Here is a 27,608-nt window from a genome sequence, read left to right as displayed (position 1 = left end):
ATACCTAAGACTACATCTACTCCTAACGGTACCGTGAAGAACAGAGACTCTAAATTAAAGTCTTGAATCTGCAATTTGACCTTATAGCATTTCCCCACCTTTTCAATCTTCTTACCGTTAGCTACCATCACTTTCATGTTTGGTAAGGGAAATGAAAATATATTGAGTCTCTTTGCCACGGTTGCATCTGAAAAATTGTGTGCTACCAGAGTTGATGAGAACCACTACGTTGTTCTTCTTTATGTGTCCTTTTAACTTTAAGGTTTGAGGTTGTGATATACCTGTCATAGCTGATAATGACACTTGCGGAATACTTCCATCATCCAATTTTGGTGAGAGTTCTGAGGCATCTTTTGTTCCTTCTATGTCAGAATCTTCACTATTTGAATCTTTGGTTGCTTCACAATTATATAGGTTCTTTGGTTCTTTTCCTTTAACACATCTATGTTTGAGGTCCAACTTCTCACTATAGTGTTTGCATTTACCCTCTTTTATCCTTTGCATTTCCACATTAGATTTTTCATCTTCACGACGATGTGTTGGAACATATCTTGTATTATTTGAGTTCACATACTGGGGTATTCTTCGTTTCGAATATGTTTTTTCCGCTTTTGACCAAAATATTGGTTCGAATTTCTTTTCAACTGTTTTTGCTTTTCGTCTTGCTACTTCTATTGATGTAATGTCATGCATCTCAAGTTCTCCTTGTAAATGGGTTTTGAGTCCCGGGACATATGATTGAATTAGAGGAGATTCTGATAACCCAGGTACTCGTGTTACTAAGGTCTTCCATTCTTGAGTGTATTCGTCCACACTTCCTTTTTGTCATAATTTGATGAGTTTTGAAAAGAACTCTTCTTCCCTTACACCTTGGAATCTTTTAAAGAATGCATCCTTAAATTTTCTCCAGCTAATGACGTGTGTTGTCTTTTTCCACCACATATACCAATCATATGCTTCCCCTTCCATTTTCATGGATGTGTGCCTGAGCTTTTCGTCATCGTCATTGATGTCATATATTTTAAAGTATTCTTCTACTTTATTTATCCATGCAACATTGTTTTTTTCGTTTCCATCGAATTTAGACATCTCGACTTTTGCCCTTCGCTGGTATGTTGCTAATGGTTGAGCGAAGAAGGGGTGTTGATTGGTAAAGGTATCCCAGAGTTGCTTGTTTGTAAGAGTTTCATTACTCACTTCTTGGTGGGGTGTCGTTGATTTTTTTGGGGATTCAACTTTTTCATGAGAGTCTGTTGACTTCGTTGAATCTGATGAGATGTTCTATTGATTCTCTTCATTTTCTTGTAGTAGTTGTGCGGGTGTACAATTCGCCTTTTTAAACAAAAGTTTCAACAATGTTAAGGCCTCTCTGATGTCTACTTCTGTTTGGAGTCTGGACATGTTGATTTTCCATCTTTATTTCTATTCGATTTGTCGTATCCTGAAGATTTTTGATATTGTCAGCTTGCCTCTCAAGCTTGATCTGGAATTCATCTAATCCTTTACTGCACTCATCGTGGTTGCTATTTATCTTATGCTCCGTGTCCAACATTTTTTTTTGGAAATCCACCATTGTCATTGTCGACATTGAGCGAGTTTATGGGGGCGTGTATTTATCTACCAACTTAAATAATTTTTTTTTTCAAATAATGAAATTAAATTAATTAATTTAATTCTATGACATAAGTTTGTTTTTTTTCTTTTTTTTTTTTTTAATTAATTAAAATACATTTAATTAATTAAATTATATATATATATTATATATAAATTAATATTATATATATATATATATATATATATATATATATTTCACGGTATATATAAATAAACGTTATATATATTTAACGTTATAATTATGTTATATATTTTTAATGCGAACAGTCACGTCCACTGTAAATGGTCACGTGCTGGTTGACAGTCACGTTCAACCGGGAATATTACGCAGCCCACCGAAAAGGAAGGAGACCACCAATCCATTCGCAACCCACTGTTAAGGAAAGAGACCACGGCTCACACTAGGTCACCGCAGATACAACGACGGAATTGACCATTGGTAAAACGATGCACTTGACTGAGGTTTCAACGTAAAACACAGAATTTCCGAGGTGTTCATCGTATCACTATAGAAGTCACACAAATGAAGAACGATGGCTTTACTTGGTCACCGTAGATGAAGAACGATGCAGTTCACCACAGAGAACACTGCACAGAATAGCAGGTCCACTGCAGAAAAAAAACGATGCAGGCTTCCGCTCGACAATTCAGCGTGCCTACCTCCGACCTGTAGCATGGTTAATTGTGGTGTGTTCGAATGGCTACCTGTACAACCCACACACGTATAGCCCACACGTACAGTAGACAGGTACAACAAACAGGTATAGCCCACACGTAGCTGCTGTTTATGGAAACCCGGTAGGGCTTGATGGCCAGCAAAACCTATGGATGTCACCAGTCTGATGCTGGCTCTGATACCAGATGAAGTGAAAAACTTATGATACATAGAAAATATATATATATATATATATATATATATATATATATATATATATATAGATATGTTTATTAATAATTAATTGACAGATGATGATTGTTTACATTGGGGTTCCTGGCTTATATATCGCCATGGGCACCCTTTGGGGAAAGGGCATGATCTTATGATTGTGCCCTTTCGTCTCATTTAACCTAAAATTAAATAATAAACCTAAAACTAACTAATTTTTTTACATAACAACCACTACAGAGTTTGAGGGGTTTTCAGTCCTAATACCAGGGGACAAGACTATGCAGTGCACTCGATATGTTCCGCTCTGACAGTGACTACAGGGAACTATTCAATGACAAACCTCTTTTTCGTGGTGGATGTACTAGACACCAATGTGGTGCTAGGTGACCAATGGTTGTATTCTCTTGGTCGGGTTACTACCGATTGGAAATAGTTGGTGATGGAATACACTAGGCCATATGGCAAGCCAGTGGTTCTTAGTGGCATGCATTTCTAACCCCCTTAGATAGTTTCGGCTCATTGGATGGAGGTCGATTTGAGGCATGGAGACATAGCATGGGAAGTAGAGCTCAGGATTTCAGAGGCTGGGGGAAAGACCACACCACCACATCCAGACATACAAGCAGTACTGGATAGATATCTGGTAGTTTTTGGAGATATACCACCGGGGCAACCACTTGACAAAGGATTTGAGCACATTATAGAGTTGGAGCTAGGTGTGCAGGCGGTCATCACCACACCCTATAAGCATCCCAAGGCCTATAAGGATGAGATCGAGAGAGCCATCCGAGATTTGTTGGGAATGGGTCACATCAGACTGAGTTCTAGTCTATTTGCTTATTCAGTTGTGCTGGTGAAGAAAAAGGACGGGGCTCTTCGCATGTGTATTGACTACAGGACGCTAAACAAGAAGACGCTAAAGAAAAGGTATCCCATTCTGCGCATTGATGAGTTGATGGACGAGCTTAGAGGGGCCAAGTGTTGAAATTTCCGAATCTAACCCGTTAGAAATTTTCCGGCACTATCTGGTTTATTTCGCCTACGTGTTTAATTACTAACAAGTTATTTAACCATATAAACACTGAAATAAACACAATGCAGTCTCAACCATCTACAAATCAACAACTGAAAGAAATAGACAAACACATAAGGGACACCGTTATTTTTGGACAATCGTCCCCGGAAAAACCCAACTTGGGAAAACAGGGCCGCAGTTCTGAGGGTTTTATTATTAAGCATCTTTTCTTGAGAACACTGGGTGCCAAACTGGCTCCCTCGACAGAGAAAATAATATGGCAGTAATACCTCTCTTCATAAGAAAATATTCTTAAAGTTTGCCCCACGAAACCCTCTCCAGCACAATCTGAAGCTCCGCATCAGCTTGAAACCCTCTGCGTAAGCCTTCTGAGGCTCTGCACAACCTCTCTGACAACTTTGCGTCAACTCTGCAACCTCTACGTGTATGACGCAGGCCCTTCTGGCCTCTGCTTTGTCTCTGCTGGCCTTTGCGTGGCTTCCTCTGGCTCTACGTCTGCTTCTCTGCCTCTACAATGGTCTTCCGACACTATCTCTGCCTCTCTGCCTTGTACTCACTGCGCCTCGCTGCAACTTTGAACACTAATTTGATTTCTCTTAGCAAACCCTGCTCTAGAAAATTGAATCACTAATCACTCTGGTGTATCTCCAAGTGACCCTCAAGCCTCTTCTTATACTTTTTTTGTTGAGTCTTCAACGACTGAGATTACATCTCTAATCAACAACTAAGATTAGATTTGGCTTGATCCATGTCATTTAGAATCTTCTAACCCACTTTTATATTAATACCCATTAATATTTTATTTTTCCTAAGTTTAGACTTAGGAACTCCATTAAAAATATTAATTACTTTAATATCTCTTAACGGGGTAGAAATTCCCCAAACCATTTCTGGGTCTTAGAGATCTCATGTTCTTTAGCCTCCCCACCAATTTTCAATGCTAGAGCACATCCGATGCTACTGAAAATCAACACTCCCTCTTAGCGAGGAATGTGCTCTAGTAATACTGCACCACTGAGCCTCACCTTGATTATATGACACTGGTCCCTGTGCTGATGCTAGGCCTCCCTGCCCAACATCCTCTGTAATGTTGCATCTTGTACTGTTGCCCATGGCTCTGTCTCTGCCACTGCTACATCTGTACAACAACTCCCTCTGCATCCGTGTTACTGCTGGTCCTTTCAACCAACACTACATCTGCACTGCAGTTCTCTCTCATAATGCTGCATCGTGCTACTGCTACTGCTACTGCACTGCAACTCACCTACCGAGAAGTAAGTAACTGATCCACCCAACTACTAACATCCTTGTGAGGCTAGAAACACTCTCGATGTTGAAGCTCTGTCTTCCGCTATCTTGTGCTCCCTCTGCTGCCTTTGCGTTGTTGCAACACCTTTGTGCCTCTCGCACTACTGCAAGCCTCTATGTGCTATCCTGCATTGTTGCAACCTCTTTTGTGCCTTTCGTACTGCTGCAACCTCTCTGCGCTGCCAAGGACTACTGCACTCTAGCTCTCTCTGTCGCTTCATCTGCATCCACTTCTACCGACATCCGCCATCCTTTTTCTCTCACTTCGGGGTTGTCATAGCCAGGTATGATCCAAGAGTTTGGGTAACTCAAGAATCCTACCCCTCATCGCCTGTAGTCTTCCTAACTACAACTCAATGTCTCCCCAACTCTTCTCTAGAGGTACATGAGCGCTCATGGCACAATCGTCGTCATCCTCTACCTCCTTTTCTGCCTTCGCTGGCGCTGCCTTGGAGTCAGACGCCTGTCCTTTATTCTTCTTACTGGGACACTGGTTTGCATAATGGCCTAGCTCTCCACAGTTGAAGCACTTAATCTTGGAGAGGTCCTTTTTCTTCCTCTTCCCATGCTCTCCCACAAATGCCAGAGCTGCATCTTCTTCCTCCTCTTTCTTGACGCGGGCCCCTTTTTTGCTACTTCCGTTCTTGGTTAGCCGTCTAATCTCTTCTTGGTGAAGAGCTGCTCACAATTCTTCCCATCCTAGAAGATTCTCTTTGCCCAAAATGCTTTGGACGAACGTCTCCCACTCCTCGGAGACTGCGTTCAGGGCGGTCCTCACCATTAACTCCTGATCGGCATGGCCCCTATGGAAGTCGGTCCCGGATCTCCTGCAACCTACTAAGGAAGTGATCTATCTGCTCCCCCTTCAGCATTTGGTACGACCGCAGCTGATTCTCCAGTAGCATCCTCCTCTGCACAGAGGTGCCTTGATACAATGTCTTCAAGGTATCCCACATTTCCTTTGCCGTCTCCTTCTCGGAGATATGCTAGACCAAATGATCCTTGACTCCATCAAGGATGATACATTTCGTCTTGGCCATCGCATCCTCATACTTTTCGTTATCAGCCGGGTCGACAGGGATAGCCATGGTTCTCAAGGTGAAGGCCTTGATGCGATGCATATCTAGAACGAACAAGATCTTGGCCTTCCAGATGCCCTGTCCACCCTCTCTTGATCCCTCAATCCATTCATGGCCATCTCTCTGCTTTCCTTTTCGACTCCTCCGAGTCTCTACTTCCCTCCTGGAATCGACTCCCTCTGAGTCTCTACTTCCCTCCTGGAAGTTCTGTGCTAGACTCCCTCTGAGTCTCGATTTCCCTCTTGGAAATCCTCTTGCCAACAGTCGAATTGCACCTCTCTGATCTCGTATACTCCTGCAACACTGATATGGATTTCTTGGCTAGAAATCCGCCTAGGTAGCGACTCCCTTTACCTTGGTTTTGCCCCGTTAGGTATTGTTCTGTCTCGACAATAACAACACCCCACCATCCTCATTCTCTCCGATCTGCTCATAGCTTCCTATGCCCCAGCAGCCGAAGAATTGAGCCTCTAGGCTTTTTTGCAATCCTAGCAAAGGCTAGTTTGCTCCATTGGCCAACTGCATCAACCCTCTTGGTCTTTGCTTGGCTCTTCGTGAGCCTCTTTTGCATTCCTCACCCTCTGCACTGGCCTCTCTTTGGCTCGAATTGATCACGAAGGCCCTCTGTGTCAACCCTTCTCTGCTGCTTTCTGCCTAGGAACAACTTCTGTCACCCAAGACAGTTGTTTCTGCTGCAAATTTTCTGATTCCGCTGGTGTCTTCAGCTCTCCTATGTTCTGCAACGCTCTGATACCATGTTGAAATTTCTAAGTCTAACTCGTTAGAAATTTTCTTGCACTATCTGGTTTATTTCACCTACATGTTTAATTACTAACAAGTTATTTAACCATATAAACACTGAAGTAAACACAATGCAGTCTCAACCATCTACAAATCAACAGTTGAAAGAAATAGACAAACACACAAGGGACACCGGCGGAAAAACCCAACTTGGGAAACCCGGTGCAACAGTTCTAAGGGTTTTATTATTAAGAAGCTTTTATTGAGTACATTGGGTGCCAAACTGACTCACCGGACAACGAAAATAATCTAGTAGTAATACCTCTCTTCGGAAGCATATATTCTGAAAGTCTGCCCCACAAAACCCTCTCCAGCACAATCTGAAGCTCTGCGTCAGCCCTCCTGGCCTCTGCGTCAGCCCGAAACCCTCTGTGTCAGCCCTTTGAAGCTCTGCGGAGCCTCTCTGACCCTCTGCGTCACCTAAGCAGCCTCTGAGTGTATGACGCAGGCGGTTTTGGTCTCTGCGCTGTCTCTGCTGGCCTCTGCATGGCTACCTCTGGCTCTGCGTCTGCCTCTCTCCCTCTGTGCTGGTCTTCCTGCACTATATCTGCCTCTCTGCCTCGTACTCCCTGCCCCTTGCTAAAACTCTGATCATTGATTCGATTTCTCTTAGCAAACCTCGCTCTAGAAAATCAAATGACTGATCACTTTGGTGTATTTCTAACTGACTCTCAAGCCTCTTCTTATACTTTTTTTGTTGAGTCTTCAACGACTGAGATTACATCTCTAATCAATGGCTAAGATTAGATTTGGCTTGATCCATGTCATTTAGAACCTTCTAACCCAGTTTTATATTAATACCCATTAATATTTTATTTTTCCTAAGTTTAAACTTAGGAACTCCATTAAAAATATTAATTATTTTAATATCTCTTTAACCGGGTAGAATTTCCCCAAACCATTTCTGGGTCTTGGAGATCTCATGTGCTTTAGCCTCTCCACCAATTTTCATGGCTAGAGCACATCCAATGCTACCCCAAATCAACACCAAGTACTTCTCTAAGATGTTGATTTTGGGTAGCATCGAATGTGCTCTAGCTCCGAAATTTTGTGGAGGGGCTGGAACACATGAGATCTCCAGAACCCATAAATCATTTGGAGAAATTCCACCCAGATGAGGAGTTATTAAAATAATTAATATTTTTTAATGGGTTCCTAAGTCTAAACTTAGGAAAATAAAAATATTAATGTGTATTAATAAAAATATGGGTGAGAAGGTTCTATGTGGTGAGGATCAAGCTTGTTTTAATCTTAGCCGTTGATTAGAGATTAGATAACGGTCGTTGATTCATCAAAAGGAAAAGTATTAGAGGAGGCTTGGAGGTCAGTTTGAGATACACATAGAGATCAAAGAGTTCGATTTTTTTGGGGCAAGGTTTGGCGAGAAAATCGAGCTAGTGATCTGAGTTGCAGTGAGGGGCAATTTGGCAGAGGGACTTCAGTCCAAGGCCGAGGATACATAGCAGAGAGGCAAAACAACACTAGGAGAGACAACCCAGCTCCGGAGAGGGTGACACAGAAGCCAGAGGTGTTGATGCAGTCATTTAGAGGTAGTAGGGGTTTCTGTGAGGCAGAAAGAGAAGCAGTTCAGCATATCGACTTCTGAGCAAGGAAGTCTCACTGGGAGGGTGATGCAGCTCCTGGAGCGGGTGACGCAGTTCTACCACAGAGCTTGGAGCAGCCATCGCTACCCATCACTAGGAACAACATTGCTATCTATGGGGTTTGATCATCCAGTTGCTGGATTTGCCAAAATATCATCTCCAAATAGAGGTACTTTTGCCAGGGTTATTCTCTATTGGGTGAGCCGGATTTGGCACCCTAGTTGTATTCAGAAATCTGCTTAATAATAAGAACGGTCTATATGTTGCACCAGTTTTCCCAAATTGGGTTTTTTCAGGGATGATTGTCCAACAATAATGGTATCCCTTGCGTGATTGTCTCAGTTTATTTCAGTTCATGATCTGCATGTATATGTGGTCTGCAATAGTGTTTTCATCATTGTTTAAAATAATTAAATAACTTGTTGAATGTAAAGGACAAGTAGGAGATGATAAACTAGTGATTGCAGTAGGATTTCTGATGTGTAGATTCATATTCACATGGTATCAGAGCATTGTAGATCATAAGAGACTGAAGACACCAGTAGAGTGATCCACAGAATTTGCTGCAGAGAAGCAACTGTTCTGAGTGACAACGTTGTTTCATAGGCAGACGAGCAGCTGTAGGAGTGACAAAGAGCTAGAGGAGTGACACAGAGGCTCACGTACTGCCTGCATCAGCATTTCGAGCCTGCAGAGGGTGATGCAGAGCCAGAGAGGAGCCCACGCAGTGATTGCGTCAGCTCTCTGGGCCAGTGCAGAGCTTGAAAGGTTCGAATTAGCCAGTTGCTGGGGCTGGAGGAGTAGAGCAAATTCAATTTGAGGAGCTGGAGGGACATTGTTTCTGTTGGTGCAGAACAATGTCTGTGGAGATAGAGCCGAGGTAGAGGGAGTCATTGTCTTGACAGATTTCTAGCCAAAGAAATCTAGATGCGGGTTGCAGCAGCAAAGGATGATTGGAGAGGAGTGATTCAACATTTTGTCGGAGGATTTCTTTGAAGGAAATTAGGACTCAGAGGGAGTCTAGAGGAGCTTGTTCCTTAGAGGGTTTCTCGCGCCAAAGAAATCTAGATCCAAGTCTTGCTCAATTGACAACAGGAAAGGGAGAAGAGAACTAGTCCTATTTTGGAGTAGAGATGGCAGTGAATGGGTTGAGGGATCAGGGGACAGATTGGATGGAGCATCCAATTTTGTCATCTAGAAGGCCAGGATCCTGGCAATCCTAGACAAACATCGCATCAAGGACTATGCCTTGAAGGTAGTTGTTGTGCTGGTTGATGCTGATCCAATGAAGAAGTATGAGGAGGCCCAGGTTAAGGCCAAGTGCATGATTCTGGACGGGGTCAAAGATCATGTAGTACCACACATTGTTGAGGAGGACACAACAAGGGATATGTGGGAGGCGCTGACTACCTTGTGTCAGGGCTCTTCCATCCAATGGAAGATGTTATTAGAAAATCAGCTGAGACAGTACCAAGTGCAGAAGGGAGAAGAGATCGATCCCTTCCTTCTTAGGTTGCAAGGGATTCGTGACTAGTTGACTTCCATGGGGTCTACACCAGATCCTGAGTTCATGGTTAGGACTGCGTTGAATGCAGTGACTGAGGATTGGGAGACTTTTGTCCGAAGTATCTTGGGCAGAGCGACTCTTCCTAGTTGGGAGGAGATATGGGCAGCTCTTCGAAAAGAAGAGCTTAGGAGGTTGACCAAGACAGGGAGTAGTAGCAAGGGAGCTTGAGTCAAGAAGGAGGAGGAGGAGGATGCAACTCTCGTATCATCGGGACAAGAAGGGAAACATAAGAGAAATAAGAACGACATAACCAAGGTCAGATGCTTCAATTATGGGGAGCCGGGACATTATGCCACTCTGTGCCCCTGAAAGAAGGGAAAGGGGGAGGCTTCTGACTCAAAGGCTACTCCAGCGGAAGCTGACAAGGAAGGTGAGGATGACGATTGCGTTATGAGTGCTCATGCACCTTTGGAGAAGAGGTGGGGCGATATGGAGTTGTAGTCGAGAGGACTACATGGGGGCAGGATCCTTGAGGTGCCCAAACTCTTGGATCACAGACGGCTCTGGGAACCCTTAACGGCAGTAGCATAATGACGGGTGTCGGCTGGAGCAAGGTGTGATGGAGCGACAGTGGCAGAGCTAGAGTGCCAAAGTCTGAGGCAGCACAGTGGATATTGTAGCAGTGTGAGAGGCACAGAGCAGTCTGCAACAGTGTAGTGGCAGCAAAGGGTCAACACAGATTAGCAGTAGAGGTAGCTTTAGCATGACAAGGCATCCATATTGATTAGCATGTCAGTGTTTGAGTGAGTTTTCAGTTACTTACTTCTTAGTAACTGAGTTGTAGTGCAATAGTTAGTAGTGGCAGTGCTATGAGCAGCATGATGCAACATTTTGAGAGGGAGCTGTAGTATAGATGCAGTAGTGGCAGTGGCAAAGTCATTGGCAGCAATACAGGAAGCAACGGTGCAGTGGATGAAGGGCAACAGGCCAAGCATCAACAACACAGAGGACCGATACAGTGGATCAGTGTAATTCTTCTATGGGGAAGTATTGCTAGAGCACATTCCTTGCTAAGAGGGAGTGTTTATTTCAGGTAGTGTTAAACGTGCTCTAGCTTCGAAATTTTGTGGAGGGGCTAGAACACATGAGATCTCCAGAACCCAGAAATCGTTTGGAGAAATTCCACCTGGATGAGGAGTTATTAAAATAATTAATATTTTTAATAGGTTCCCAAGTCTAAACTTAGGAAAATAAAAATATTAATGTGTATTAATAAAAATATGGGTGAGAAGGTTCTGAGTGATGAGGATCAAACCTGTTTTAATCTTAGCCGTTGATTAGAGATTAGATCACGGTCGTTGATTAATCAACAGGAGACATATAAGAGGAGGCTTGAGGGTTAGTTGGAGATACACAAAGAGATCAAAGAGTTAGATTTTTCTAGGGTGAGGTTTGGTGAGAAAATCGAGCTAGTGATCTGAGTTGCAGTGAGGGGCAGTTCGGCAAAGGGAAAAACCCAATGCGGGAAGAAAGGTGCAGCAGCTCTGAGGGTTTTCTATTATTAAGCAGAAGTTCTGAATACAACTCTAGATGCCCTCTCGACAATCCAGTTACAGAGATAAAATATGCTGGCAGAAACCTAAGTGAGATTACCTCACTTCCCCTAGCAAAGTCCCTCCAATTTGGCAACTAGACTGACTATCCCCGACTACAACTGCGCTACCCTTCGCAGTGGCTGCGTGGAGCACTCTGAGACTCTGCGTCAGTTTTGCATTGCCTCCTCTGCCTCCTGGAGCTATGACATCAGCCTTCTCGGTTGATCCTGTTGCTCCCCGGCTGAATTCAGACTTCTGCAGGAGGGTAGCTCTTCCCCTGCACTAGCACTACGTCAAGCAATGCGTGGGCCCTCGTGGCCCAACGTCGGCCTCCCTTGGTCCGTGTTGCCTCCTCTGACGTATCTTTGCCTCTCTTTGCTGAGTACTCGGGGTTCCGGAGAAGATCCTCCAACTCCAACTATCCCTGCCCCTCTGCTGCAACTCAGATCACTTGTTCGACTTTCTCAGCAAACCTCACCCCAGAAAAATCGAACTGATTGATCACTTGGTGTGTCTCCAACTGACCCTGAAACCTCCTATTATAATTTTCCTGTTGATGAATCAACGATGGAGATTAAGTCCCTAATCAACGACTAAGATTAAAACATACTTGATCCTCGCCTCTTATATGCTTCTCACCCATATTTTGATTAATACCCATTAATATTTTTATTTTCCTAAGTTTAGACATAGGAACCCATTAAAATATTAATTATTTTATTAAAACACAAACCTGGTGGAATTTCACCAAATCATTTTTGGGTCTTGGAGATCTTATGTATTGCAGCCCCTCCACAAAATTTCGGAGCTAGAGCACATTTGATGCTACCCAAAATCAACATTTGTTAATGATGATAATGCAGATTCATTGATGACATGGACTTGTTGATGATGATGTGGATCCATTGATGACATTGACTCGTTGATAATGTTAATGATGATAATGAGGATCCACTGATGACATGGACTCGTTCATGAGATGGACTTGATGATGAATTATACTAGATGATGATGATGTGGACTCATTGATGACATGGACTCGTTGATAATGTTAATGATGATAATGAGAATTCATTGATGACATGGACTCGTTGATGACATGGAGTTGTTGATGATGAATTGGACTAGATGATGATGATGTGGACTAGTTGATGACATGGACTCATTGATAATGTTAATGATGATAATGAGGATTCATTGATGACATGGACTTGTTGATGATGAACTGGACTAGATGATGATGATGTGGACTCATTGATGACATTGACTCGTTGATAATGTTAATGATAATGAGGATTCACTGATGACATGGACTCGTTGATGAGATGGACTTGATGATGAATTATACTAGATGATGATGATGTGGACTCATTGATGACATGGACTCGTTGATAATGTTAATGATGATAATGAGAATTCATTGATGACATGGACTTGTCGATGATGAATTGGACTAGATGATGATGATGTGGACTAGTTGATGACATGGACTCATTGATAATGTTAATGATGATAATGAGAATTCATTGATGACATGGACTTGTTGATGATGAACTGGACTAGATGATGATGATGTGGACTCATTGATGACATGCACTCGTTGATAACGTTAATGATGATAATGAGGATTCATTGTTGACATGGACTCATTAATGATGATAATGTGGACTCGTTGATGACATGGAACTGTTGATGATAAATTGGACTAGACTCCTTGATAATATGGATTTGTTGATGACATAGATGATGATGATGATGATAATGTAGAATCAATGATGACGAAGATATGAAATTGATGATGAGGATGTAGACTCCTTAATGATTTGGATTCCTTGATGACATTATGTGGGCTACTAAATGATGTGAACTCTTTGATGTTGGTATGGACTCCTTGATGATGCACTGAGATTTACTCGATTTGAGAGGGCTAAGATCAAGTGGGAGTTGACACACTCTCAAAAGATAAGTATTATCTTGATTGTTTCATTATGATTTGCCTGGCTTGCCTGATTGTTCTTGTTCTTGCCTAGGCTCCTCGTAAAGGGTGCAGGTACATAATGAAAACTACCAAGGTGTGGCATTTCATTGGAAATATTTGTGATAGGTTCTATACTTAGAGGGAGCAGACAATATCAAAGGACTTTTGTCTAAGAGGGAGTTGTTTTTGAGGCGTGAACTTGGTGATATCCTTGGTACAATGGATTGTAGATCCATTGACATCTGCTTGATGAATGATTTGAAGAAGTTGCAAGACCCTGATTTTGATTGGTTTGTTGATCTATCTGATGAATTTGTATCCATCAAATCAACTTATTATTTGATGGATTCAATTATGATCTGCTAGATTCTAATATGGTTGTTGATTCTTTCTTCTGTGAGAAGCCATTTATTATTTGTTGGATTCAAATATGGACATTGATATTCGCTTCTATGGTTGCTGATGATTGCTTCTGTGAGAAGCCACTGTTGAAATCTATTGTTATCTGCTAATAGCTACTGATGTTTGCTGGCTAAAGCTGAATGAACAACTAGATGTTGTGATCCACCATGGCTACATTTCTAATGTTGAAGTAGTTGCTGATGTGAAGAAACTGGCATAACTGAGAATTCCCTTGAAGAAGGAACACTAATTATATAGCATTATATTATGAACCATCTCCTGTAGGCTATGTGCCTAGAGACATTGTTGTCAAGGAGATGTATTGATGATTCCTTCGGTAGACTGTGTGCCGAGAGACCTTGTTTTCCGAGAGATGTATTGATGATTCCTCCTCTAGGCTGTGTGCCGAGAGACATTGTTGATCGGGAGATGTATTGATGATTCCTGTAGTACGTTGTGCGCCGAGAGACATTGTTGTCTGGGAGATATATTGACAATTCCATCTGTAGGCTGTGCCGAGAGATATTGTTGTCCGAGAGATGTATTGATGATTCCTCTCGTAGGCTGTGTGCTGAGAGACATTGTTGTCCAGGAGACGTATTGATGATTCTTCTTATAGGCTATGTGTTGAGACTTGAGAGACATTATTGTCCGGGAGATGTATTGATCATTCCTCCTATAGGTTGTGTGTTGAGAGACATTGTTGTCCGGGAGATGTATTGATGATTCCTCCTGTAGGTTGTGTCGTGAGACCTTGTCGTCCCGGAGATGCTTTGTTGGTTCCTCCCTTAGGCTGTGTGCCACGAGACTTTGTGGTCGGGGAGATGCTTCGAGATGGATGCTATGTATCTTTCCTTATGATGAGTTTGAGAGAGCGAAACTTGGATTGTGTTCTCTTCCTTAGGCTGTGGGCTGTTAGACCTATGGATTGGTTGACAAGATTGATTTTGAGAGAGAATGAAAAACTACCTCCCTAGCTAGAAGGGAGTGTTGAAAATTTAAGTAGCTATGGTTGGCATTTTTCATTGAAAACATGGAGAACAAATGAATTTTTGGCATCTATAGGTCGGCCCATCTTAGCTCCACAAATTGGCTCCAAGAAGACATCATGTCGGCCCTATTAGGGCTAATTAGTCCTCACATGCACCTATTAATATAAGTTCGTTGGCATTCATTTTGGACACCTTCAACATAACAATCTGGTCTGCAATTTCAAAATAAATTCGGCCTTCTATTACAAAGATCTCCACATGTGCGAAGTGGACAAAGAGTGTTCTTTTGACTACGGTTTTGTTCTCCTTCAAGGGTTCGTTGACTACAATGACTTGGGATTGTTTGTGATCATCCATAATTCTGTTCTATTGATTCTTTTGTGTCCGAGGATTGCAGAGAAGCTTGCTCTCTTGGATGTGACTTACTTATGAAGTTGAATGAAGGTTTTTGGGCCAAATTTGTGATCAGTTCATTAACATCTTTTGTGGTGGTTTTTGGCCTACTTTCACAGTTATTATAGGCCTATATTTCGGCCTCCTTGAGCAGACCCGCTCATTGGAAAAAGGTGGAATCTCTCTCTCTCTTTCATTGTGAAGACTTTTATTGGTTATTTTGGATTTGTTGGAACATTTAGATGTACTGTTGATGGACAAAATCTCTCTCTCATAAGGAATGAATTTTTGGGTTTTCCCATAGTGGGTTTTTCCCTTGTTGTGAGCCTAATCTTGGTGTCTCTTGTCTCCTGCTTATTGTCTATTGTTCATTGTCTAATATGATCTCTATTTACTGCACTTGTTGAGGCATTATTGGTTGAAGTTTTTCATGTATAGCTACTTGTTGACTAAAGTATAAAGAAGGAGCAAATTTCATCGATAGAAGTAGTTATCAAATCAAGGTTGCACGAAACGGGGAAACGGGTACGAGTTTCCGAAATGGGAAGCGATACGAAACGCGACCTCCCCAAATTTTGGAAACTGGGAAACGCGATATATATATATATATATATATATATATATATATATATATATATATATATATTAGGACATTTAACATTTAAGAAATATGTGCAATCATAAAGCATATATGATACATTCTAATTTATTACATTATGATAAAATTGTCAATTGTCAATGCATAAACTATAAGTATCTAAATTTACATCACATTTACTCATGAATAATCACATAATGAAAATAGAAATATCCAAAATCAGCCACGAGAAATTTCTAATTTTTTGTCTCGTGCTTGATTGGGAGTCTCCTCCTACATAGTAGAATGACCTTAATGCTCTTGATTAAATACAAGTTTCATACCCTAGTACCCTACATTCTCTTGATTATTGGGAGTCTCCCCTGCATAGAGGGCTTTGTTCTCTCGATTAAATACAAGTTCCATACCCTAGTACATGATAAAATCCAATGGAAACATTGCGATCCCCCCAATCCCGAAATCCTGCAAAACAGATAAGTCTGCTGGATTTTGAGTGAGATCTAAAATTCTACTTTCTCCATATGAAATCCAATGAGGGCGAAACCACTCTCAAACATCCTGAGTCATTTCATGGTAATGTTAAAAATTTAAGTAAAAGTGATGATATTCTCCTTTATTTTTCATTTTCATCCTTTTACTTTAAGAATTTAACATTACCATGAACTTCATATCAACACTAGGGCAAAAGTTCACTTATATAACTTTAGACAGGCATCTGGAAGCAACTAGAAGTCACTAGGCTAATGTAAGAATAGATTAGAAAACAAATAAAAAAAAATTGAAAAAAAAAAACAAGTAAATGCTGAAACGTGGGTCGTACGGCCCTGAAACATGTTTCAGGCCGTACTGGCCATGTTTCAGTTTCGTGAAACGTGGCAGTACGACCTGAAACGCGTTTCAGAGCCGTACCAAACGTGTTTCAACGTTTCGTACTCGTTTTCGTACGGAAACGCCCTCCTACCCCACGTTTCCTGCAACATAGTATCAAATGTGAAAAACTATTCTAGTCATTGCAACACTAGAATTTCGACATAAGGAAACCAACTTCCTTTAGTAAATGGATTGACCTAAGAAGGTCAAAAATGGTTTCTATTGGTAGATGCTCCTGCATTAGAAGTTTATCCAAATAGTATTACAACTTATTAATCTTTCTTGTCATTTGCTGCCGGCACAGCTTGCAACTCAATCTTTGCTAGTTTGTCCCATCTTTAGGTTCTCCATACTGCCAAAATGGGTACAAAGTCTTTGCTATATCTGCAATGGAAATGGACAGCTTCAAAATTCAAACCTAAGGCACTAAAAACACAAGAAAATGACATTAATGCCCCACTAGGAAAAGATAAGTGCCTTAAAAAATTTAACTTTTAGAAAGTTAGTATTAGCAATGAATAATGACAACAAGAGGGTGGATAAAAAAATTAAAATCAAGTTTGTTGTCCTAATATAAAAAAACCCTTACATTGTTTTATGGGCACGAAAATCATGGCAAAAAAGAAGCAAAATGTAGGCAAGGAAAGAGGGAGGCGAGCATGCATAAATCTATGAAAAAAAGCATTAACATGGTGGGATTTAAATACATACATGTGAATGGAAGATTCAATAGTAGTTGGAAAATGAAATTAAACCCTTGCTCAACAAAAAAATCCTGGATGGTGATGATGATGGTTGTTTAGCTATCTCCACAATCATTGATTATTATCGCAAGTCCTCCTCCTCCCTTCTCCAACAACCAAAAAACGTAAATGAGGGAAACTCAAAAATGTTTAAAATACCATGGGTTCCATTGACTTGGTGATGTTTCCTATTGTGGCACAAAATTTCGGCAAAAATCATGATTTTTATGAACATCGCATAATTTTGTAAATAGCGAAGAAATCATGATTTTTTTGGGCTGATTTTTTGATAGCTGGGAAAACCCTTAATTTTTTAGGACATCGACAATTTTTTGCCAATGTTATCAACACTGATTTAAATCATTACCCTTGGTAGAGTTCTTAGAGGATAGATAAAGCAAGGAAACAATAGAGAATAACTAAACTAACAAAATAAAATAAGGGAGGATGTCATGCCCCTTCTCAAACACATTAGTAACAAGGTGTTACTACACAATTTTGCACATTTTTTACTAAGGAAGAGGGCCCCACGCTTTTGACTTAGGGAATTAGGGGCCAAATCGACTTTATTTAGTTGCTAGTGGAATGTGGGGGCCACCCACATAGGAATTCGAATTAGTCGTTCGATATGCTTGCAGGGAAAATCGAATGGGTGGATGGAGGGGCCCACATGAGGCTAAGGCGGCCCAAGGAGTTATAAAGAAAAATCAACTCTCATTTTGTTTCATCTTGAACATTTGCAAACAAACACTCTTTGGTACCCTTTGCTGCTTAGCGAGCGAGTCTACTGGCTATTTAGCCACGAATCTCTCACACGAGAGATTTAACCTCTTCTTTGGGGAACCATCCATGCCCGCCCTAGGGAGGCCAATCCATAGGAGTTTCAGGGAGTTCAGCACAGTCACACACTTCAGCCAACAACGCAAAGAGGGAACTGCGTATTTCCTAGGTAGCCAGAAACACGCAGGAGGAGTTGGAAGCCAACAAGGAGGTTCATTGCTTGCTGGGAGTTCCGAGAGCTGAGGAGGTTGCTTGTTGAGGACATTTTCACTAGAGTTTGCAGCCAGCTAGACTAGTGCATCAATCATTCGAATTTTTGGGCAGAGGGATTGCGCAGAAGCCTGTAGTAGCAATTCGTGGGGACTTGGGAGAGCAGTTAATCTTGGCCAAGAGCCATTCGGGGAGCAAGGAGTTGGATAGCACAGGTAAAACCAACATTTCAGAGGTGTTTGCAGAGGGATTTGCAGGCTGTTTCCTGCAGGTCGAAATTGGCAGTTGAAACTGGGGAGAGGCTCCAAGGAGGCCGAAAATCTAAAGTCAAAACTAGCGAAATTTCCTTCTGGGTTTTTCTGGGTTTTGTCGAAGGACTCCAAGGCTGAAAGGATATAATTTTCTGGGCGGTTTTCGGGCACCTTCCAGCAGGTCGAAGTTTAGCAGGGCAGTGGTTTACTGGGGCAATGCAGTGCAGAGTGATACAATAGTTGGGCAGCCTTCAGCTCAGCTATTTTACCACCTGGGGTTGGTCTTGCTTGTTCATTGGGACAAGCGCAGGGGCACCATTCCATTTCATATTGTATCTAGCCCTTTGATTTTTAATAATATGGCTCAACAATTCTTGATTGACAACATTTTCATGGATGTGTAATGTGTGTTTTTATATTTATATGCTGCTGCACTATTTATTTTCTTAATATCACTCACAGTCCTACATAGGAACATTACAGAGGAGCTACCTCACAGTCAAATCCTTCCAAGTGGTAGGATTTACCCTTCAATGGATCAACTTACTAGTTCTTATAGAAGACTTGACAGCTGCATTCAATCTTGAAGCACAAATAGCAACCAAGGGAGAAAGCTTGAATTAACACCAAATCACGTCAATAGGAAGATATTAAACAAGTTGTATTCTCAATAGCCAATCAACAACAAATAATAGTGTGAGGGGAAACCCTTTTATAAAGGAGGATTCAACAGTCCTCTCATTCCAATAATATTTTTCTCTGCTTAGATCTAGCCTAAGAGATTTCAAAAAGACTCGTCCTTCAACAAACTATGAGGATAAGGTAAAAATTAAAAATACATAAAATATCATAGTGGTTATGCAACAATCACAATATTCCCCCATACGAGAGACATCCCACCAACAATAGCTTAGTAGGGTCAAAAGATGCCAACAACATTCCTCCAAAATGCCTGTGTAGGCACCTCCAATATGTTAATCAACGAATGCAAGGGAAAAAGTTCCTTGTAATGCAAGGCGTGAAAATATGTGAAATATTAAGATACATTCTTACATCGATTCAGGAGGGGAGTGATTTTAACTAAGAGGAATAAATAGATAGATTGGTTGATTGATCTCAAATATGTAATTCATAATATGCTCTTGATATTTGTTTGGTATTATTATTGTTTTACAATTTCTTAAGCCTTTCCTAACTATAATTTTACTTTTCACTCTTATGCAAGCAGAAGTGAATCAACAGAAAATTGTTGAGGCTGGTGGTCTGACCTCATTGTTGATGCTCTTGGAAACTTCAGGAGATGAAACCATTCAAAGGGTTTCTGCTGGTGCTGTTGCTAATTTGGCTATGAATGGTTTGCTTTCAACTCATTTTTTTGTTCTATATTATGCTTCAAAGTTCAGAGAGATGAGAATAGCAAGGCCTTGCTGATGTTTTTTATTCTTTTTCAAATATCAATTGGGTTTTTAATGAAAATTGCCTAATAAGGAAAAAAATTGGATGACAATATCATTTTATAAGAAATAATTTTAATTTTTTTTTTGTTCACTGTTTATACTCATTAATGAAATATTTACTTACAAAGCTCGACAAAGATCTGTATTAAATGCCAAATCTATCAAGCCTCAAGAGGGATCAAATCCCTAAAGGTGCAAACCTTTTTACAATGCAAAAACTTGTGAAAAGGTTTGCACCTTGAGGGTTTGATCTCTCTTGATGTTTCATAGATCTAGGTTTAATGTGGATCTAGGTTGGTTATTCTGAAAGTAATGTATACATATAGTTTTGTGGAAAGCTGCCATTTTTGTTAGTGTTACTCACTCAGCCACCCGCCCACTCCCTCGAGACACCTTCCTCACACTGGGCTGTAGAATGTGCCTCTTGGTGCGATCAATGGTTAGAGAAACAACTATATTGTCTAGGTTTGACAATGATAATACATTTTTTGTTATTTACAACCCGTAATATTGTTGCCTGGGTTCAATAGCTACTATATTAAAATTGTCATATATCTACCATATGATTCTTTACAATGTGTAATACTAAAAATGAATATTTTAGGCATTTCTTAATTTAATAGTTATAGTTTTTTCAAATTGCTCATGACTAATAGTTGTTTTTCTTCTTAATTCCAACTTTTTCAGCATTGATTTTCTATCCATTTAGCTTGAACAAAAATCTGTATCATATCATTTTCGAGTTTGGGTTCATATTTGTTGTTGAATCTTGCCATAACATTATTCCCAAAAATAATTCTCACTATTGATTAGGAGCTTCATCAAATAAGTGTGCATTTATTTGTGACCATTGTAGAACAGATATTTATGTATATTACTGCTAGGTGATCTTATTATTCATTCTTTTCCTCATACCTGTTCAAATTCCATGAGTTCTAATTTCATGGGATTTTTATTATCTTTGAGGCCTTGGTGAACTTTTTGTGTCTCCACTTTTTCTTTTGCAATCTATTCATTTTGTCTTAGCTAAATGGTTATAAGCTTGTATTATTTGGACGAGATAGAAAAACGTTTATATACTGATTTATGATTTAGAGGTTGGTCAATTTATCTATTCCCTCATCTAATCACACGTCGATTCTCCACAGTGTTTCCTCCTCAGTTTTTTTTCTTTTGTTCTGTATTAGTTTCATTGTGTGAAAGATGATATTACATACGTATTTTTTGGTGTTGTTGCATAATAAATCTTATAATTGTGAAAATTTCACTACTGAAATCCTATTGCAACAACTGAAATTATTTCTTCTAACTATCAAGTAAATTAGCAGTTTATTGCTACAACAACAACAAAATAAACACACTGCAATGTTCACAAAAATACTGCGGAAGATAAAAGCATTGGAAATTGAGAAATATGCTAGCACACATAAAATTGACACAATTATTTTTGGACAAATGTCCACGGAAAAACCCAACTTCGGAAAACTGGTGCAGCAACGGTGGGTTTTAATTATTAAGCAACAATGAGAATTTCTGAGTACAATAAATATTGTCAAATTGGCGAATCAATCCAAAATGAATACTGGAAAAAATTATCCAAGGTAATTTACCCTCGCTCGAGAAATCTTGACACTTCACTGCCTTTGAAAAGCTAGTCGTCCAACTAGCTCTGCGTAGACCTTGCATCACCCTAGCGTAGTCCCTTAAATGCTTTGCCGGAATCAACTGCCAATCTAGCTGTCTTGTTTGGTGTTGAATAGGAAAATGCTTCTCTGGCCCTTTGGAAAACTTTCCCAGCCTCTGGAACTGAAAATGCCTTCCTCTTCACCTGGATCGAATTTCCCTCTTGATGCTCTAAGCTGCCTCTGGAGTCTGCGCAACCTCATGGAGAAAATCTCGGCTTCCTCTTTTTGACTCTTTAGAACTTGGAAAATTCCTCTGGACTCACTGTCTTTGCCCCTCTCTGCCTTTGCTTCCCTTCTCTGGCTCAAACTCTTCTGGCAACTAGTGCTGCTCTCTGGAAATTGAATTACCCAAGGAAATTGATCTCAAGTGTGTGTTCTCCATCTACACATCGACCTCCTCTTATAATCTCCAACTGGGACTCCAACGACCAAGATTAAAACATAATTGATGGATGAGATCATATATGGATCGATCTGTGTGAGTTTCTAGAAACCTTCGCTCAGGAGTATATGCAGTTGTAGTCTCCCTCTTAATGCCAACTTCCCTGCAATAGTGATTGAATTCATTTGACTTATACTCGATTCCATTATCGGTCCTCAATATCTTGATCATCTTCCCTGTTTGATTTTCCACCAAGGCTTTGAAGGCACGAAACCATGAGAATATTTCGTCCTTCTTCAAGAAATATATCCAAGTTTTGCGAGAGAATTCATCCACAAAGACAACATAATATAAATATCCTCCTAATGATGTCACAAACAACATACCGGATAGATCAGAATGAACCAATTGCAAAATGTCTGTGGTCTTGCTATCACTTGAGGGGAATGGTCCCCTTGTATGTTTTGCCTTGGTACATCCCTTACATACACCTTCATGCTCTATTTTGAATTCGGGCATACTTGTAACCATCTTCCTTGCATCAGGTAGAGCCTTATATTGAAGATGAGCAAACCTCCGGTGCCATAGGTCAGGTTGAAGGGATGTGTCGCAAAACATGGTGTAATGTTCCTTGGTAGGAAATTAAGTGATAAACAAAGCAAGCAGACAATCCGACAATCAGAAATGCGAAGTAAACATCATACACCTATGAAAATAATGGAAATAGAGAACTGCTGAGCCATTTTATTAAATCATCAAGGGAAAATACAACAATGAATGGAATGGTGCACTTGGGCTTGTCTCCAAGGACAAGCGTGACCAAACCCAGGTGAGAAAATCCTGATCTAAGGGCTGCCCAACTTCTGCTCTAGAATTGGTCTGCGTTGCCCAGAAACTGCGTTGCCTGCTGGAACAATAAGGCTAGAATCACGACTTCCCATGCTCAGAAAATTATAAAAATTCAGCTCTTGGATCTTCAGTAAAATCCCACCAAAACCCAAGAAGGGTTTGGCCTAGTTCAGACTTATAAAATTCGACCCCCAAGGAGCCCGTCCTCTGCTGAAGCTGGCCAACTTGGCCTGTCTAAATGAAGCTGGGAAAACTCTCCAAAACTGCCCCAAATCACTGGGATGAGACCCCTTATGAATTTCCTTCCTTCCCAAGTGTGATTATGGTGTCGTGGCTCTCTTCCTCAGGACCCATGTGATGTCCAGTCTGGCCCTCTCCGCAGTCCTTCAAGGCTGAGTTTCGAACTACCGACATGCTACACCCACTTGCTCCAAAACTCCTCCCAAGTGATGACCTCCTAATGTCCTTGAACTCTCCAGGTTCCTTAGGCTAGTGCTGGCCCAATGAAATTCTGTCCACAACTGTGTGGTCCCTTCTTTGCTGGCCCAGAAATATGCATTGCTGGTTTGTGGCTGAATGCGCTGGCTATGAGTCCTCCTTGGTGCTCCTCAAGGTTCTATGAAACTGCCTTCCTAGGGTGGCAGTCGTAGACGAAGGTAAGGTTGAATCTCCTGCATGAGAAATTCGTTGCTAAGCAACCAGTTGACTCGGCTAAGCAGCTCGAGGAAATAGTCAAGTGATTTTCGATATGCAAGAATAAATGAATCTCTAAGTGAGGAGCTCTTCCTCCTTATGACTTCGTGGGCCTCCCTTTGCGTCATGTGGGCCCCTCCAACAACCATAAGATTTCCCTCCAAGGCAATTCGAATTGCCCAATGCATTTTCCCATGTGGTTGGCCCCCACCTTCCACTAGCCAATTAATTTGGCCTTCATTTCTCCTAAGTCCTAAGTCGAAACTGCTTGGATCCTTTTTCTTAGCATAATTTGTACAAAATTGTGGAGAGATAAAACCTGTTACAAACTCATTTGGGAAGGGACATGACAGTCCTTCCCTCCCAAATGTTGCTTTCCCTTAAGCAACTTTAGTGTTGGGTGCTCCAGAATGTGCTCACCCTCCCAGGTGGCATCCTCATCCAGTAGGTTCTTCCAACGCACCAAGAACTCCCTGATGGTCCTGCTCCTCAGCTTCCTCTCTTGGCTCTCCAAAATGGCCTCAGGCTCCAAAACCAGATGGCCCTCATCATCCAGTGGGGGTAACTCCACTGCTGTTGTCACCTGTTGTCCCAACACCTTTTTAAGGCATGAGACATGGAATATGTTGTGAATCTTGCTCCCCAGAGGCAACTCTAGCTCGTAGGCCACCTCTGCAACTCGCCTAACAACCCTATGTGGCCTGTAAAAACGGAGTTGTAGCTTCTCGACCCCCTTCTACTTCAATGTGGACTCCCTATATGGCTGTAGCCGAAGGTACACCAAATCCCCCTCCTCGAAATGTCTCTCGGTTCGGTGCCAATCTGTGTTGATTTTCTGCTGGTTCTGCGTTGTCACTAAGTTATACTTGAGAGCCTTGAGGATATCTTGGCTCTCTTGGATCCAATCTTTGGCCTTTGGGGCTCGACTATCTCCAAAAGCAACGTTAGCAAAGGATAAAGCATCATAACCATACAAGGCATGGAAAGGAGTCATCGATGGACATGTGATGGGTGGTGTTGTAGCAATACTCGCCCAAATGTAGCCATTGAATCCAAGCGCTCTACTGCCTAGTCACGTAGTTCATCAACTACCCCTGTAGCCACTGATTAACTTGCTCGGTCTAGCCATCTCTCTAGGGGTGGTAACTTGTGCTAGGGGTGAGCTCGGTACCAACCAACTTGAAGAGCTCCTGCCAGAAGCCTCCCATGAACCTGCTATCCTTGTAACTCACAATGTTCTTAGGAAGCCCGTGTAACCAGATGATCTCCCTAAAGAACAACTTTACAACCCGTGAAGCCAATTATTTGGTAGGGATGGCGAAAAAGTGGGCATACTTGGTCAACCGGTCAACCACTACATAAATGCAATCCTTGCCCTGTATTGTGGGGAGCCCTGTGATGAAGTCCATGGAGATACTCTCCCATTTCCCCTCGGGGATGGGGAGCGGATGTAATAATCCTGGAGGATGAATCAACTCCCCTTTGTTCCTCTAACATGCCTCACACTCTTGTACGTGCCTCAACACATCCCCCTTGATGCCATTCCATGTGAAGTGCTCCCTGACTGCCATGTATGTTTTCTTGAACCCCTAGTGCCATGACAATGGCGAGGCATGTGTTGCCTGAACCACTCTCTCCCCAAACTGTGAGTTGGGAACCAGAAATATGTGCCCCATGTAGTAGATGACCTCGTCCATCACCCGATAGAGCTTGTCTGCGTGGGTACCCTCCAAAATCTCATATGCCCCCCTGTCCTTAGAATACTCCACCAATAATTGGGTCTTCCAATCATGGCAGATTCTCATGATTGATAGGCTTGCAGGTCTTCGGGATAGGGCATCAACCACCACGTTGTGTTTCCCCCACACATACTCTATGTCGAAATCATAGGCCTGCACCTTGCTGACCCATCTCTGTTGTTTGTCGTTGAGGCCGTGTTGTGGCATGAAGTGATGAAGAGTCAAGACTATTGTGATCAGTCTTCACCCCCAACCTGTTACCCACCAAATACTGTCGGAACTTGGCGAAGGCATGCATGATGCCCAGTATCTCCTTGTTATATATAGAATATGACCTCTCATGGGGTAAGAGCTTTCGACTCTCCAAAGCAATGGGGTGCCCATCCTGAGATAGTACTGCTACAACTCCCTCTTTGGATGAATCACACTCCACGGTGAAGGGCTAGGAGAAGTTCGTGAATGCTAAAACTAGACAACTACTCATCACCTCCTTGAGGCGGTTAAAAGTTGATTGTGCCCCATCTGTCCATGTGAAAGCCCCTCTCTTTGTCAAATCCGTGAGGGGAGCTGCCAACTGCGAAAATCCCTTGACGAACTTCCAGTAATATGTGCAGATGCCCAAGAAGCCCCTCAGCGTTGTCACATCTCTGGGTACTGGCCAATCACGGATAGCTCATATCTTCTCCTCATGGACCTTCACCCCATCTGCGTCAATGATATGCCTCAAGTAGATCATCTTGGTCAGGCCAAACTCACACTTGGACAACTTGGCATAGAACTGTTGTTCCTCCAAAATACGCAGCACCTCCTCCAAGTGTTGGAGATGCTCCTCCCAAGTTCTGTTGTATATCAAGATGTCGTCGAAGAAAACCAATACAAACCTCCTCAACTACCTTTGGAACACATGGTTCATACACGACTGAAAGGTAGCCGGGGCGTTGGTCAACCCAAATGGCATGACCAGGAACTCGAAGTGCCCATAATGGCATCAAAAAGTTGTCTTGGGGATGTCCTGATCCCTCACCCTGATCTGATGGTACCCCGAACGTAGATCTATCTTAGAGAAGTACTTGGCTCCTCTAAGCTCATCCATCAACTCATCGATGCGGGGAATGGGGTACCGGTTCTTCAGTGTCTTCCTGTTGAGGGCCCGGTAGTCAATGCACATGCGCAAGGTTCCATCCTTCTTCTTCACCAGCACCACTGAAGAAGCATAGAGACTGGAACTTGGCTTGATGTGGCCCAATGCCAATATTTCTTTGATGTCCCTCTCAAGCTCGTCCTAATAGGCCTTAGGATGCCTATAAGGGGTAGTGATCACTGCTTGCACACTCGGCTCTAGCTCGATGGTGTGCTTGAATCCCCTGTCTGGTGTGTTGATTTTGGGTAGCATCGGATGTGCTCTAGCCTTGAAAATTTGTGGAGAAATTCCACTCGGATGAGGAGTTATTAAAATAATTAATATTTTTTAATGTGTTCCTAAGTCTAAAGTTAGAAAAATAAAAATATTAATGTGTATTAATAAAATATGGGTGAGAAAGTTCTAAGTGATGAGGATCAAGCCAGTTCTAATCGTAGCCGTTGATCAGGGACTTAATCTCGTCCGTTGAAGACTCAACAAGAAAAGTATAAGAGGAGGCTTGAGGGTCAGTTGGAGATACACCAAGAGAGATCAAAGAATTTGATTTTCTGGGGCGAGGTTTGTTGAGGAAATCGAGTTAGTGATCAGAGTTGCAGCGAGGGGCAGTTCAACAAGGGTTTTTCATCTAAGGTTGAAGAATACATAGCAGAGAGGTAGTGTAGGCTCTAGAAGGGCTGACGTAGAGGTTGTAAAGCTGACACAGAGGACGCAGAGGGTTGATGCAGTGAGACGCAGAAGTCGCAGAGGTTGACGCTGGGCCTCAGAGGCAGCGCTAGGGAGATTCTGTGGGGCAGACTGGGAGCGGATCAATAGATTTTGAGCCAGGAGAGGGTGACACAACTCCTGGAGGAGTGACGCAGTACCAGGGCAGTGCTTGTAGCAGCTTTCGCTGCCCAACATAGAGAACAACCAGAGTCGCTGTGGGGTTTGATCACCTGTTTGTTGATTTGCCAGAGTATTTGTCTCCGGATAGAGGTGCTACTGTCGAGGATATTCTTTGTTGGGTGAGCCA

The 27,608-nt window shown here is 41.9% G+C and overlaps 1 protein-coding gene across 3 annotated transcripts in view; it reads left to right on the top strand.

Annotated features, from left to right (window-relative positions):
- Positions 1–27,608, top strand: part of LOC149152303 (kinesin-like protein KIN-UB) — a 515,820-nt gene that overhangs the window by 205,511 nt on the left and 282,701 nt on the right. For all 3 annotated transcript variants that reach the window (XM_089446071.1, XM_089446070.1, XM_089446069.1), the window contains exon 16: positions 19,879–20,004. In XM_089446071.1, coding sequence (XP_089302197.1) covers positions 19,879–20,004 — 126 coding nt within the window. The remainder of the gene's footprint in view (positions 1–19,878; positions 20,005–27,608) is intronic.

The sequence above is a fragment of the Pinus tabuliformis genome, chromosome 9 (assembly GCF_031772625.1).
Source record: "Pinus tabuliformis cultivar Carrire ecotype Pingquan chromosome 9, CPIR1, whole genome shotgun sequence".
In the NCBI taxonomy this organism is placed as follows: domain Eukaryota; kingdom Viridiplantae; phylum Streptophyta; class Pinopsida; order Pinales; family Pinaceae; genus Pinus; species Pinus tabuliformis.
This window is presented reverse-complemented; position numbering and strand designations above follow the sequence as displayed.